The 13,998-nt window shown below is 43.4% G+C and overlaps 2 protein-coding genes across 3 annotated transcripts; one reads left to right on the forward strand and one right to left on the reverse strand.

The window, feature by feature from the left end:
• Positions 1-1,125: 1,125 nt before the first annotated feature.
• On the reverse strand, positions 1,126-4,474 carry alg10 (ALG10 alpha-1,2-mannosyltransferase). The gene is made up of 3 exons (XM_076111641.1): positions 4,108-4,474; positions 3,404-3,601; positions 1,126-3,320 (listed from the first exon to the last, which is right to left on the reverse strand). Exons 1-3 carry the CDS (start codon positions 4,270-4,272, stop codon positions 2,259-2,261), a joined length of 1,425 nt encoding a protein of 474 aa, XP_075967756.1. The 5' UTR covers positions 4,273-4,474; the 3' UTR covers positions 1,126-2,258.
• Positions 4,475-4,750: 276 nt separating this feature from the next.
• tprkb (Tp53rk binding protein) lies at positions 4,751-6,573 on the forward strand. 2 transcript variants are annotated; one of them, XM_076111643.1, is made up of 4 exons: positions 4,751-4,897; positions 5,670-5,792; positions 6,011-6,187; positions 6,310-6,573. In XM_076111643.1, exons 1-4 carry the CDS (start codon positions 4,757-4,759, stop codon positions 6,394-6,396), a joined length of 528 nt encoding a protein of 175 aa, XP_075967758.1. In that variant the 5' UTR covers positions 4,751-4,756; the 3' UTR covers positions 6,397-6,573. The 2 variants fall into 2 exon arrangements, with proteins under 2 accessions (XP_075967758.1, XP_075967757.1); XM_076111642.1 differs by lacking the exon at positions 4,751-4,897 and adding an exon at positions 5,024-5,474.
• The last annotated feature ends 7,425 nt before the right edge of the window (positions 6,574-13,998 follow it).

The raw sequence follows: 13,998 nt of genomic DNA on the forward strand, positions 1-13,998 counted from the left end.
GAAACTCGATCGTACTCCGAGTTGCACTAGCCCGCCAGCTGGTTTGAAATAAAAAACAAACTCTTGCCACAGACAGAAAACAGAACATTTCTTCCCTTAATGATATATTAAAAATATGAACTGTAAATTTAGTAAGCTTGAAACTTTTTGGACTTTTGGTCAAAGCACTTTGTTGTCCTCACGGTCAATCGGAGTCATTTTGTATCTTTGGTAACACCACCATTTTACCAGTTTCCCTCCAAATGCAATCGGTAAACTAATGAACACACAAGGGCAAAGTTATCATGACACACAAAAAAAAACACTTATGAATGATGGTAGTGCCTCCCTCTTGGGCTGTAATCTTTAAAATCCCAGAACAAAGTGGTGAGAAAAGCCAAATCTGTGCTTTCATCATCCCCAAAGTATAAAACCAATGAGACGCTGAGAGACGGAGGTTTAGCAAAAGCCAGAATATTTAAAAAAAACAAGTACTCCAATATATCCATTCCCAGCCGGAACACAGCACAAACGGTATCTCGTGAGTCTCGGAATAATCAACTTTTTTATAATCATCCCAGTTTGACTTTATTAAAATCTCCCCCCCCGCTGCTTGACGTAATTGGAATAGACAGAGTCCTCTTTGAGCTGCTTGTTTTCTTTTGGGCTTTAACTTCCAAAGTAAAGAAGAAGACTCTGAACTACAACGAGCCACAGAGCCATTGAAGGGTTTCAGCCTCATCGTTACGTTCTGTACAACGTCAGGTCCTGCTAGTTACATCTGGCTGCCTGGGTTTCTTCTTCGTTTGTCTTTATCCAGCTGTAATTTGAAAGCTCTGGAGTGTGTTGTTGAGTTGGAGATGATTTGAACAGTATGAAAACAAAAGTAGCTTTCAAGGCTGGATTCTCACCGACCATGTTGATTTGAATAACTAGTTTAACAAAGGCTTTGTTATTGCTGTGTTTCTCTGCTGTAAATACACCATTTAAGAGTTTGATTGATTGATTGACTCTCTGTTCATAGGAATATCCAGCTTTGTCTTATAGCTCCCCCTAGTGGACGATCTGTTGAGTCAACATTCTGTAAAGTCTTAGGTGGTGTGTGCGTGTGTGTGTGTGTATGTATAAACTTGACATGAGACTTCACATTGCACGAGTCATTTTATTCAAAGGTATACACACAATGGAATGAACAGCATACAGCTGAATGGACAGATTATGATTAAATCATATGTATCTACATAGAAAAATGACAGTGAAACAGACTCAAACCAGGCACAATGAAATAAGCCAACAGAAAGGAGTGAGTTAACAAATAAATCACAAAGTACAACCAAACGAACTAAATGACAACGAAACATCTGAATTCTGAATCACTTCCAGTGAGTCTTTATGGCTTGGTCAAAGTAAAAACATGTATCTTCTCTGTGATTATAAATGTGTCAGTGTTCTCCACTGGCAAAACCAAACAAACAAGGATCTCAATCATTACAAAAACATCCCATACAATAGAAATTCTGAACAATATGGCTGTCATTTTTGGTCTCTTGAATCATATTTACAGCTTGTGTCAACAGCTACTTCAGCAAAGATCGATTCATAGAACTGGTATTTACATTTATAGTACAAAACAGTTACGGCCATAAGAAACAACACCCGGCCGTGACGACTCCCAGGAAATCCTGCAGAAAATGTCAAAGTGACATTATTATCTTTCCTCCATGGAGACAGGTCAACATTTCATCCAAAACAATTGGAGGTGCAGTAGAAACGACTTTTACATATCAGTCAATTCTCATCGAAACAGACCGTTTACCGATACCACCACTGCATCAGCAAAGCCAAACACTTTCCTTTTTACTAAAGTAATTCTCTTTCAACACTCTCGGCCATTTTCGTGTAATTGTGAAGTGAATCACAGTAAATGTACAGCGTTGCTTCAGGGTTTGTGGCCCTCGTCGGTGAAAATAAAACCCCAGCGTAACTCAAACCTGAAAAGCACACAATTTAATATTCTTTTTTAATATTTTTGTCTGTCCCCTGTCACGTTAAAACTAGCAATATCGATTCTCAGTGTAAACTGTGGCGATCCCGAACACTACTTGGTTACACTGTACAAAAATGTTGAAAGTATAAGCCATTTGTGTCAGTCATTGAAATGTAACAGAAGCTTTTCTTATTGATTTCGGAGACTTCACATGTTCTGTGGTTCTCTGGAAAATCGTTTGATTACATCCTGTAATCTGAGCTCCTGCCGTCAGACTCTCAGTCTCTTTTGCTCACCACATGAACCTCTGTGCGGCCGCGCTGTCCGGCCAGTGGAACGTCTTGCTGATGAAGATGTAAAGCGTGGCGGCGTTCACCGCCGTGTACAGGAGAAACTCCACAACGAGTCTGGGGAGGGATGGGAGGGGCATGTGCAGGCGGTACATCAGGTAGGGGACGATGAAGTACCGGAACTCCAGCAGCTTCTGCGGTACCATCGCGGCCAGGAGGCACACCAGGAACGCCAGACTCCAGAAGAGCGAGCGCCCCTTGAAGGCGTCCAGGAAATTCCAGCCCGCGAACACGTACGCGGGGACGAGGAGGAAGCGCACCAGCTCGTGCCTCTGGAAGAGCCTTTTCCACACGTAGAAGGGGAAGTGGCGGTTGTCTGCCAGGAGGTACTTGTGGACAGAGGTGAACTTCCACACCAGGAGCAGGCAGACGCAGGTGACGAAGAGGAAAAACAGAGGCTGCTTCTTCAGGGCCTGGAGGAAGCGGAGAGCGCGGTGGTAACACAGCGAGACGGGGAGGGAGAAGAAGAGGGCGAAGGATAAGAAGTAGAAGAGCTGGGGGAAGTTGAGGCAGGCTTCGTGACTCGTCCTGTCGCCCACCACTATCCCATCGTTCAGCACCATAAACACCAGGAAGCCCGCGCCGACCACCGCGTAAGGCCAGGCTACCAGCAGCACTGACTTCACGTGGCTGGGGGAGGTGAGGAACTCCAGCGTGAAAAGCGTGGTTTTCTTAGCTCCGCTGAATGACAGAGGGACCTGGGACGTGGGGGACTTCTCGTCCCTCTTTTTCGCGTGCTCCACCCTCCAGGCCTCATCCATTTTGGCGGCCACCAGAGTGCCGGCGCAGAAGGCCACCCAGACGATGTTGGTCTGACGGAAGAGCACGGAGCAGACGCCGAGGAGTGCCGAGGCCTTGTGGCAGCCGTAGAGCGTCATGAGATAGGTGAAGAGGGTGAAGAAAGTCGATCCGGCGTCGGTGTAGTAGAGGAAATTGAAGAAGTAGAGCACGGGGAAGGTGGACAGAGACAGCGCCGAGAGGACTCGCCGTGAGGTTGTTCGTGTCTGGAAGAGAGAGGGAACGAGATGTCAGAAAACGACAAACGGGATCATTCATGCATGATTACCGCCATCGCTCTGGGAAATACCTTCTCCCGGAGGTGCAGCTTGCAGATGAGCAGATAGAGCACGTAGAGGTTGCCGCAGTTGAACAGCAGGTTGATGAAGCGCAGCATGGCCGTGGAACACACCACCTGGCCTGTCAGGTCAGCGAGCCACACCACGGGCTTGATGACTCCCACGGAGACGAGGTAAAGGCCCGGGAGAGTGGTGATCATTGAGTCCCACTGAGGAAGGATCACAACCATGTTCGGAGGTCAATTCCACCAATTTTACAGAACGATACATTTGTGAAAAGTGAAATACTAACACGTTGGAGGGTCCGGTCCCTATTTCAAATGAGTTCAGTCAAAACCAGGGCGTTATTTGAGGAAAACAAAAACGATGGTATGCTTATAAATTAATTCAATCAATAATACAATTTTCACGTTTCGTGGTAAAATTACTTGAATTTTGAAAAAACCCGTTAAGGATGATCCTTTAATCTCCACTTTCCTGCACAGTGAATAATGGAGAGGCACCCCGCATGTTATCTTCAATATCTTTAAGCACATAAACCACTAATGCCATTCTGTATGTATGACACGGGGATAAGAAGCTCTCCAAGGATCTACATCGTTTTAAACAACGGAAGCTCCGCAGTTAGCTCACCTTAATCCGCCAAACAACAACAACAACAACAAAGAGACGCCCTTTAATGGCTACATCGCGACTTTCAGGAAGCCACCTTTACCTCGTTGAATTTCCCATGGCAGTATTTCTGAGCTTGCGGGACGTGGAAAACCTCGTCCATGTACGGCTCCCTTTGCTCCCGAGTGACTCTGGAGAACAGCAGGCAGGATATCAAAAAGTTGGTGCTGCAGAGCGCAGTGAAGATGTAGCCTTCAAATTTCTCCATGTTTGATGACGAAACACGATGTAAAAGTGAACGCAGTTCAAAGGCAGCTGTAATAAAGTGGAGTATTCCGCATATCGGTATATTCGCGTATAAAAAGCCCTGCACTCTCTCAATGCCGAGGGAAACTGGTTTAACTCCGTCCCATATTGTTAAACGGAAGAGTTATATGTTTGACAGCTGGCGGTCCGCCTCTGAAAAACAGTCGACGCGAAAATGGTTTTATAGGAATTGTTTCCTGGTTGTGCAAAAATAGTAAAGCGTCACATTTCTAGAGAAATAGCAGTAGTGATAGCAGCCACCATAATCACATATGATATATTTCAAATGGAAAAGCTTTAAAGTGTCGTTTTGTTGAGTTTTTGGAGCCGTTTTCCTGAAACAGGAACTTAGCTCCAATGCGGTGTCACCGTGTTATGGTTCCCCCTCGTGTGCGGACGTTCATGTGAAGCGCGGACAATCGTAATTGTCTTCATAGTTTTCCAACATGCATGTAACACACGAACTAGAGCTCTTCCCCGACCACAGGGTGACTCAAATGCTTTTCAAGGAGGTCAAAAATGCCGCAGAGTTGAGACAGTGTGCGGTGGAGGGTAAAATAAAGGGTGCCCTGATTAACCCGACGATGGTGAGATGTTTTTATTCAGCTTTAGCAACGTTTTTGTATCAAACTAATGTACATTAGGCATGTTCTGATATGTATTCATTAGCTAACAATAGCATTACTTTCCACACAGCTATCTTTTATGTTTGACAGCTGGCGGTCCGCCTCTGAAAAACGGTCGACGCGAAAATGGTTTTATAGGAATTGGTTCCTGGTTGTGCAAAAATAGTAAAGCGTCACATTTCTAGAGAAATAGCAGTAGTGATAGCAGCCACCATAATCACATATGATACATTTCAAATGGAAAAGCTTTAAAGTGTCGTTTTGTTGAGTTTTTGGAGCCGTTTTCCTGAAACAGGAACTTAGCTCCAATGCGGTGTCACCGTGTTATGGTTCCCCCTCGTGTGCGGACGTTCACGTGAAGCGCGGAAAATCGTAATTGTCTTCATAGTTTTCCAACATGCATGTAACACACGAACTAGAGCTCTTCCCCGACCACAGGGTGACTCAAATGCTTTTCAAGGAGGTCAAAAATGCCGCAGAGTTGAGACAGTGTGCGGTGGAGGGTAAAATAAAGGGTGCCCTGATTAACCCGACGATGGTGAGATGTTTTTATTCAACTTTAGCAACGTTTTTGTATCAAACTAATGTACATTAGGCATGTTCTGATATGTATTCATTAGCTAACAATAGCATTACTTTCCACACAGCTATCTTTTATACCAAATGAGAAATTAAAGTGGCCAGTTAAACGGTGGCGCCTCATTCATCGTCTGGCTTTCTTTTTCATTTGCAGCTGGTGAATCCTTTCCAAGTGCTGGTAGCTGCCAACAAGGCTGTCAACTTACAGAAAATTGGGAAAATGAAGACTAGAAGCCTGTACTCAGAAATAATCTTCAACCTGTCACCTACTAATAATGTAAGTACCCAGAACCGAGCTTCATTTTCTTTACATCATGATCTATTTGTGATCTGAAAATGCTTCTTCTTGTTTAAAACGGCACCTAATTGAGACGTGCAAGAATACTTGTTATTTTCAACATTGCTCTGCTAGCTCTGCTGCACTATTTAATATTTAGACATGGAATGCATTATTTCATTCTACTTGATATTTGATTATGCCTTTCCCTGATGCAGATCTCAGAGGCGTTCAAAAGGTTCGGGAGCTCTGATGGCGACGACTCCGTCCTGGTGGTCCTGGTTCACGACAAAGACGAGCCCCAGCTGCTGTCAGACATCACAGCCAGGGTGAGCGGACGCCAGGTTCCAGCAGAAGATGTTTCCTCGCTGACAGATCATGCCAAAATCAAAAAGGTTCTCCATCTCTGCCTTCATTTAATGTGACTCATGCTATCTGGACTTGCTATGTGTGTTTTTTTTTTCTTCACTAGAGTGACATATCTTTTAATCTTACACTTTTTGTTGTCTTTGTTTAGCTTTATAAAATCACCCCCCAGGAGGAGAAGTGTGGGACTCTGCTGGACGCGGTTGTATGCAGGATGGCCTCGAAGGACATCATGTAGCTACGGGAAAAAGGACTTTAAAAAAACAACAAATGGTCGCCTTTTTTTATGAGATCTGGATTCATATTGATAATGTCTTTCCTGCTGTCCCAAAATATGCAAACCTCGTCTCCACACAAACTCAAATTAATCGAAAGTAAACCAGCTGAAAAGAAAATATATCTTATTTTTCATATATCTTTTCATGGACTTGTCTTTTTTTCCTGCTCACACTAGTTGTTAGACTCGTGACATTTGAGAGGCAGTTAGGGAAGTCATAACACTTTTTTTTTCTTTGTCTACAGTTCCCACAGCAACTTTTCATGCTTCAGTCATTTGTACCTTTTTGGAGAAAGTTATTTTTGTATCTAAAAGTTTGAAGGTGGGCTCTGGGTTTAGGGACAGTTGATTTAAAACTAGTCTCATGCCAGCAGTTGGTGAATAATGAATCTAAAATGCTCTGGGCCGAATATCAGCCAGATCTCAACACATGAAAGATTCAGTCAAACCCTCAACAATAATAAGTGCTGGAGGGGGGGGAATCCCAGGACGATTCGAGGGTCCTGGGACAGAAGATGTCACGTGTACAGATTATAAAGCCCTCTGAGGCAAATTTGTGATATTGAGCTATACAAAATAAATTTAATTGAATATTGGGATACAATTTACTAACAACCTGATCTTAGTGGACTTGTTTAAGTCAGCATTTCCACTGCAGGTGAACAACACTTATCAATACAATAAGCATTTTGTTACATATATGGTTTTATGGAACAGAAATATGAGTAAACATGGTCCATTTATACTATTTATTATAGTGGGAATTCAAATTAAAGACAAGACTTGTCATATATTATCATATTATTTCCAAACGTTGCCGCTCAACAAGACTAGTTTTGGGGAATATGATGCAGAATTTGACCAATTTGACCGACATACTGTTATGCAGAGGGGGTGGTATAGCGCATCAGCTGGTGCTAACTGCTGTTAACTGCTGTTCAACAACACAAAGAAGAAGAAATGCTCCATTCATGAAACAGGACTTGTGTAGTGACAGTCCACCGACCCTTCTGTACTGTGTTGTATGTCACTAGCTGGCATTGCTAATTTAAGCGCTCTGTAGCTTTTCTATCTTTTTACAACAACCAAATGAACCGAACAGCTTAAAGTGGTCCTGTGGACAGAAACTCAAATCCTCCCTGTGGACGTTTCCAGCTCTTTAACGGTCATCTTTGGACTCTTCATTGCCTCTCTGATTAATGTCCTCCTTGTCTGGCCCTTAGGTTTTGGCCCTCTCTTTAAGGTTTGTTTTGTTTTCATGTTCTTTATTTTGTAATAATTGAAACTGATGTTGAGCAGCTAGGATTTTGACCACCAGTTAGTTTCAATTAAAATGTTGCACGGTGTTTAATTTAATTCCTGAACTCCAGAGTAGTAGAAGTTGGGTTCATTTCATTCTCTTTACAGATGATGAACCATTTGATCCGAGCCACTGTATTGGAGTCAGTAGCTGTGTCTCAGTTCAGGGGCTGCATCCTTCGGAGGACCCAGCCTTCGCGGTCTACGTGGGCCGCGGTTTGAGGACCGCGAAGGCTGGACCATGCGGTCTCTGAAATGAGATGGCCTACGCTACAGAGGACTTCCTGTTTCCTGCCTAGAATGCCTGATCAGAAGGATTATACTGTATATACAGATATTAATATACTGTAAAGGTTTTAGTTTTAATCAGTTTTTCATTCATAGTTCTTTTTCATAATATAGTTTTTCTAAATTAATAATCAGTTAATAATTCAATCAGTTTCTATGATAACTAATTTTCAATCATTTATAGTTCTTGTAAATAAAATAATGTATTTATCAATAACTTTTTTATTTCATTCACACATATATACACCTATATACATACATATATATATTCATAAATGTATATATAAATTATAATGATGTGAATTAATTAAGTTCCCACATTGTTTCCCCCTTATTCATTAACATCACATCTTGTTCCCTTGCACCTACATGTATGTGTCATCAGTTCTGTACTAGTTAACAATCAGTAAAGATTTCAATTATTTATGATTTAGTTATAATTAAATTGGGAAGAATAATGCTGCACGTTGGGGCTGTAATCTAAAGCTTTCCCTTTTTTATTTATATCAACATGTAATATTATGATTATCAATACTTAACAGCACTAACAGTAATACCTTTGAGTCAAATGAAAATCAAAAAGATATTAAATTATCACTTGCACAATATTTATTGTATATTAATTGTCAGATTTTTGAATTACATCAGAAATATATTGTTTCTAATATAAAGACATATTTAGAAAGTTTGTCATACATTGATTTTTATTGTGCTACTCTGTAAATAAACAGTATACATACAGTACATACAGTTTACTTGAACATACTGTGTTCTATGTGACAAATGCATCTGTCTCCTTGACTTCTGAGCAGATGCAAAGAGCTGCTGACGGCTTCCTGTGTGTGTGTGAGGAGCTTCCCAAACCCACCAGCACAGAAGAAGCAGACGGAGACAAACTACGTCCTCTGTGCCGGTGGGGACGGGACGCTCCTCGTCCTCTCGGCTGGTGGGTGGAGCGGGTGGTGTCGGAGGGGGGAGGGGCAGGGAGGACGTAACCGTACTCACTGGGTCTCGGACTCACTGGGGTGCTGAGAGTGGTTCAGTGGTCTGTGGTGGGTCTGGGTCTTCCTGGGATGATGGTTTGGAAGACGTCTACTCTCAGTTGCCCCAGGAGTGAGAAAAAAGCACAGAGGAGTCCTGCCCTGTGAGACACAAACACAAGAGATGAATACTTTTAACTCAACTATACGACCTTTACATTGTTCAATGATGGAATCTTATTACTGATACTTCTGCAGTCTTAGTGAGGGATTACTTACTCAGCCCACTGAAAGAAAGGAGACCGCCGCTCTCCATCTGGTCCTGTAGTCCTCCATCCTTCTCATCTGGTCCTGTGGTCCTCCATCCTTCTCATCTGGTCCTGTGGTCATCCATCCTTATCTGGTCCTGTGGTCATCCATCCTTCTCATCTGGTCCAGAGTGAACACATCTTCTCTGTTGTCTAGGAGATCCAGGATGTTGCTTCCTGTGTTACAGCCATCGATACCTGAGTAAAAGAGACTTGGAAAACTTTTCTTAACGTTAGTAATTTTTACCATACCTCTGTCTGATACAAGCCAACATATGGAGGTCACAGCAGTACACAATCAAGACCATACTTAAATTGTATCAGAGCTGTGTTTTATCCACCCTATTGTACGGTTCTGAATGCTGGAGAATGACACAAGAAGACCTCAACAGACTATCAACCTTCCACACCAAGAGTTTAAGACAAATACTGCACATTTTCTGGCCAAACACCATTTCAAATGAAGAACTGTATGACAAATGCCAACAAGAATGCATGGAGACCATCCTAATGAGCAGAAGATGGGGATGGATAGGACATGTGTTGAGAAAAGATCCTGCTGATATTACAAGAACAGCCTTACATTGGACACCAGAAGGGAAAAGAAAAAGAGGCCGACCAAGAAACGCATGGAGAAGAACTGTGGAGAAGGAGATGCAGAGCCTAAACCACTCATGGGCCACCATCCAGCGACTCGCCCAGGACAGACAGGAGTGGAAGACTTTTGTTGCTGATCTTCAACTCCCGTGACAGAATCTTTGAATAACTGTTAAGTGAGACTTTGAGGCAACTTGTGTTGAGTTACCTTTGTCTGGTGACGACATCTAGACTTTACAAAGAAAAATACACAACAGAATAACAACCATTCACTGCTAACTTACCTTTGGTTTCTGCGTCGAGCATCAACCATTTTTCAAACGGAAAATCAACAAAGAAGAGATATTTAAAAGCTCTGCTGCAGGATGCTGCCTATCGCCAACCCCGCCAGATGCGAGGGAAGGCTGTCTGGTGCTTTATCAGTCCTGCCAGACGCAAAGGTTTTACAATCCTGCAGCAAACATGCTGTCGGTCTCAATCCGAGTTGTGAGTAAAGTGAACAACCTGTCAGGATCCCTGTCTGACCCGTGTTTCACCTGCTCTCCTCTCTGGTGTCGATCCATGGGACATCACACCGTCGATCTGTCTGTCCTCCGGTGTCGATCCACGGGGCATCACACCGTCGATCCACGGGACATCACACCGTCGATCTGTCTGTCCTCTGGTGTCGATCCACGGGCTCCACACATTCCTGTCCTTTATGGTGGTGAAATAAAATCAGTTTGACCAGATTCTGTCTCCTGTGGTCTTGCTATTGGGTCCTGATCTTGAACTCCCATGACAGAATCTTCACTACTAACTTACCTTTGGTTTCTGCGTCGAGCATCAACCATTTTTCAAACGGAAAATCAACAAAGAAGAGATATTTAAAAGCTCTGCTGCAGGATGCTGCCTATCGCCAACCCCGCCAGACGCAAGGGAAGGCTGTCTGGTGCTTTATCAGTCCTGCCAGACGCAAAGGTTTTACAATCCTGCAGCAAACAGGCAGTCGGTCTCAATCCGAGTCGCTGTCTTCAGCCGACTGCCAGTATCTTCTGTGTGGGGGGAAGCGGAGGCCTGAAGTGGAGGGTGGAGACCATCTGTAGTCATCTGCCCGGCTCTTCTTTGTGGAGGGACCGAGGCCTGAAGTGGAGGGCGCCGACTCCCTGTAGTCCTCTTCTCTGGTCCTCTTCATGGAGGATCCGAGGCCTGAAGTGGAGGGCGTCGCGTCCTCGTGGTCGTCCTCACCGTTCCTCTGCCTCTTCACACTCGCCTGCTCTGTGCGGTCCTCTTCCCTGCTCCTCTTCATGGAGGATCCGAGGCCTGAAGTGGAGGGCGTCGCGTCCTCGTGGTCGTCCTCACCGTTCCTCTGCCTCTTCACACTCGCCTGCTCCGTGAGGTCCTCTTCCCTGCTCCTGTTGGTGGGCTCTTCTGCCCTCTGGGGGACTGGGGGCGGATCATCTTCCGGCACGTCATCCATGGAGTAGTACCCGGAATCTTCGCTCTCGTCGTCCTCGTCGTCAGCGAAGATCACCTGAAGCAACCCACGCACATAGTTGAGCTCCATCGGACCTGCAACCACGAGGAGCTCCACCTGACCTGGACCCACAACGATGAAGTCCACCTGACCTCCACCCACCACGCCTGGCTCCACCTGACCTCCACCCACCACGCCTGGCTCCACCTGACCTACACCCACCACGCCTGGCTCCACCTGACCTACACCCACCTCACCTGGCTCCACCTGAAATCCACCCACAACGCAAGAGATAAGGATCGGGAGGTTACCTTCGTCGTCGTCGAGGATCCTGATGACTTCAGGGAGGCCGTCTTGTGCAGGACGTTCGACGAGGTAGTCGACACCAGCTGAGAGGGAAACATTTAAACTGTCAGGATTTCTCATAACATGAAATATTTCTGGATTACATGAAGCAATAATCAAAGTTCAAATTAGAAAAGACGACAGCAGAGCCATAAAGTAACTGGACAGCACTACACAACTCACATAAAGTCCCCAACACACAAGAGGGTTCACCTTTAAACATTTATAGCAAACATAGTGCAGCTCTGCGTCTGTTAGTTTGAACACATAACACAACTATATTAATAATGTTGAGTACTCGTGAGCTCTGGACAAAGACGTTTATTTTGCATTTGTGTGGACGAAACGGTCACTGGCTTGCAATAAACAGCGTGAACGTATTTGTTGAACTAGCGACGCACAGTGAAACGTGTCTACATTAATCCAACATGACTAACCTCTTTAGTTTATAATTCATTATTCTCCCGGTTTATGAGTTGCATATCACAGCGCGTGGAGGAGATGCAGCACGCGCACCTGCAGCCCCGTACAGTTACTTAACGGATCGCTCTCTTGTCCCTCGAAAACCAAATACCACAACAACGAGCAAAGCGCATGTCAATGCTAAATGTTAGAGAAATAGTTTATGTAATATGATGACGTAAAAGGATCAGATGTTTGTTCAATAACTCAAGTTTCAACAGTCAAACCCACTCAGGGTCGCATCGTGCCCTGGTTTGACGACGTAGGCTACGTCCTTACGCAGGATACGTCCTTACGCAAGCTACGTCCGGACGCTCGCCTCTAATCGTTCCATATGGTTACCATGGTGCACAACTTCAGCATTTATTAAAACTTTTATGAAAGTGTTCTATTTTCAGAAATATACATTTTAATGTTAAAATAGGAAGATTGGATGCCTTCAAACCAAAATAACTGTGTTTAATTAAACATCTATACTATTGTGAACACATTCCACACTCAAATAATCAGTTTACAGAGTGTCTGTTTCCGACAGGCCTGATAATATAGTGTCAACTGTTCACCTTTCACTGATTTCTAAACTGAGAATGCTTTAAATGCTTTGAAGGGGATGAATCAAAAACAAAAATGCTAAAATAAATGTAAACGTTGTCTTACCAGCACAGGTATGGGCCATCTCTCACAGCACACTCCCCGCAGGTGCTCCTCCTTCAGCCGAAGATCTTCAGGCGCTTCTGTTGTCCACGATAGTAGCGATCTAGTAGTTTCTCCAACAAGTTTCGTATCAAGTAGCTTTTCTCAAGAAGTTAAAAACTCAAAGAGTCAGCTCTCCACGGTATGGATGTCCAAGAGGTGTTCAGCTCAAGAGTTGTTCCGCTCAAGAAGTGTTCCGCTCAGTTTCCAAGTGCAGAGTGAGCGATCAGAAAGTTCTGAGGCCTTAAGTAACCTCGGTCGGGTCCGTTTCCATGGCATTCAGTGGCTCGTGCGTGTGTGAGTGCGTGCATGTGATTAGCCAAGACAGAAAGAGAGAAATATTAATTATTTTATCTTATATATAATATATATTTTTATTTGATTTATACTAGTTATTTTTATTTTATCTTTTAGTGCTCTATTACCATTCAGTACAGCTATGAGTTGTAAACATTATACAACCCGTCTCTGCTTATTCTAATACAACAAATCTTTATTGGAAACGAAATTGAGAGAGAGAGAGAGAGAGAGAGAGAGAGAGATTAAGTAAATATATATACATATACATTTATTTATATTTATTTATCTCTCAATGAATCTTTCTAAAAGAGCCTGGATACTTGCAATCCTAAGGCAGAGGACAGTTAACAAAAACAACAGCAGCAAAAAAAATGTCAGCAAACGTGTTTATTAACTTGCAGTAACACATATGCACATACTTTATATTTTTTTGCTTGCAAGGCAGTCACCCTCCCCTGCAGGATTATTTTCTCCAAAATTGTCCAAATCACATTGAGTAAATGATGAAAAGAGAAACATTTATCAATAATATTCACACAAGGATGCAAACTTTATGTGAGTGTATTGTCCTCTCTACTGGTTGTCCTATTAGTAAAGGCTTTATATAGGATGAGAGCTAATTTAACTGTAACCTTAAGTACAAGATGGTCAAATGGAGATATTACAAATGGACTAATGTCTTAATTCCAAGCTACAGTTGCTGAATGTTTGTCCCCGGTGAAGAGGCCGTCGTTCTCCCCCCTCAGCTCCTGGCTCCCTGTAACAAAACAAAATGTAGAGTTAGTTTTATTTCACACCACAAAACAAAAGGAGCAAAATACTCAAATTCAGTTTA

The sequence above is a fragment of the Anarhichas minor genome, unplaced genomic scaffold (genome assembly GCF_050575085.1).
Source record: "Anarhichas minor isolate MPS153535 unplaced genomic scaffold, ASM5057508v1 ptg000045l, whole genome shotgun sequence".
In the NCBI taxonomy this organism is placed as follows: domain Eukaryota; kingdom Metazoa; phylum Chordata; class Actinopteri; order Perciformes; family Anarhichadidae; genus Anarhichas; species Anarhichas minor.

Excerpts from the sequence above, each read along its gene's own strand:
- alg10 (XM_076111641.1), bottom strand. The coding sequence starts at position 4,272 with ATGGAGAAATTTGAAGGCTACATCTTCACTGCGCTCTGCAGCACCAAC. Across the intron at positions 3,602-4,107 it reads GCCATGGGAAATTCAACGAG|TGGGACTCAATGATCACCAC; the intron begins GTAAAGGTGGCT and ends ATCCTTCCTCAG. Across the intron at positions 3,321-3,403 it reads AGCTGCACCTCCGGGAGAAG|ACACGAACAACCTCACGGCG; the intron begins GTATTTCCCAGA and ends TCTCTCTTCCAG.
- tprkb (XM_076111643.1), top strand. The coding sequence starts at position 4,757 with ATGCATGTAACACACGAACTAGAGCTCTTCCCCGACCACAGGGTGACT. Across the intron at positions 4,898-5,669 it reads CCCTGATTAACCCGACGATG|CTGGTGAATCCTTTCCAAGT; the intron begins GTGAGATGTTTT and ends TTTCATTTGCAG. Across the intron at positions 5,793-6,010 it reads ACCTGTCACCTACTAATAAT|ATCTCAGAGGCGTTCAAAAG; the intron begins GTAAGTACCCAG and ends TCCCTGATGCAG.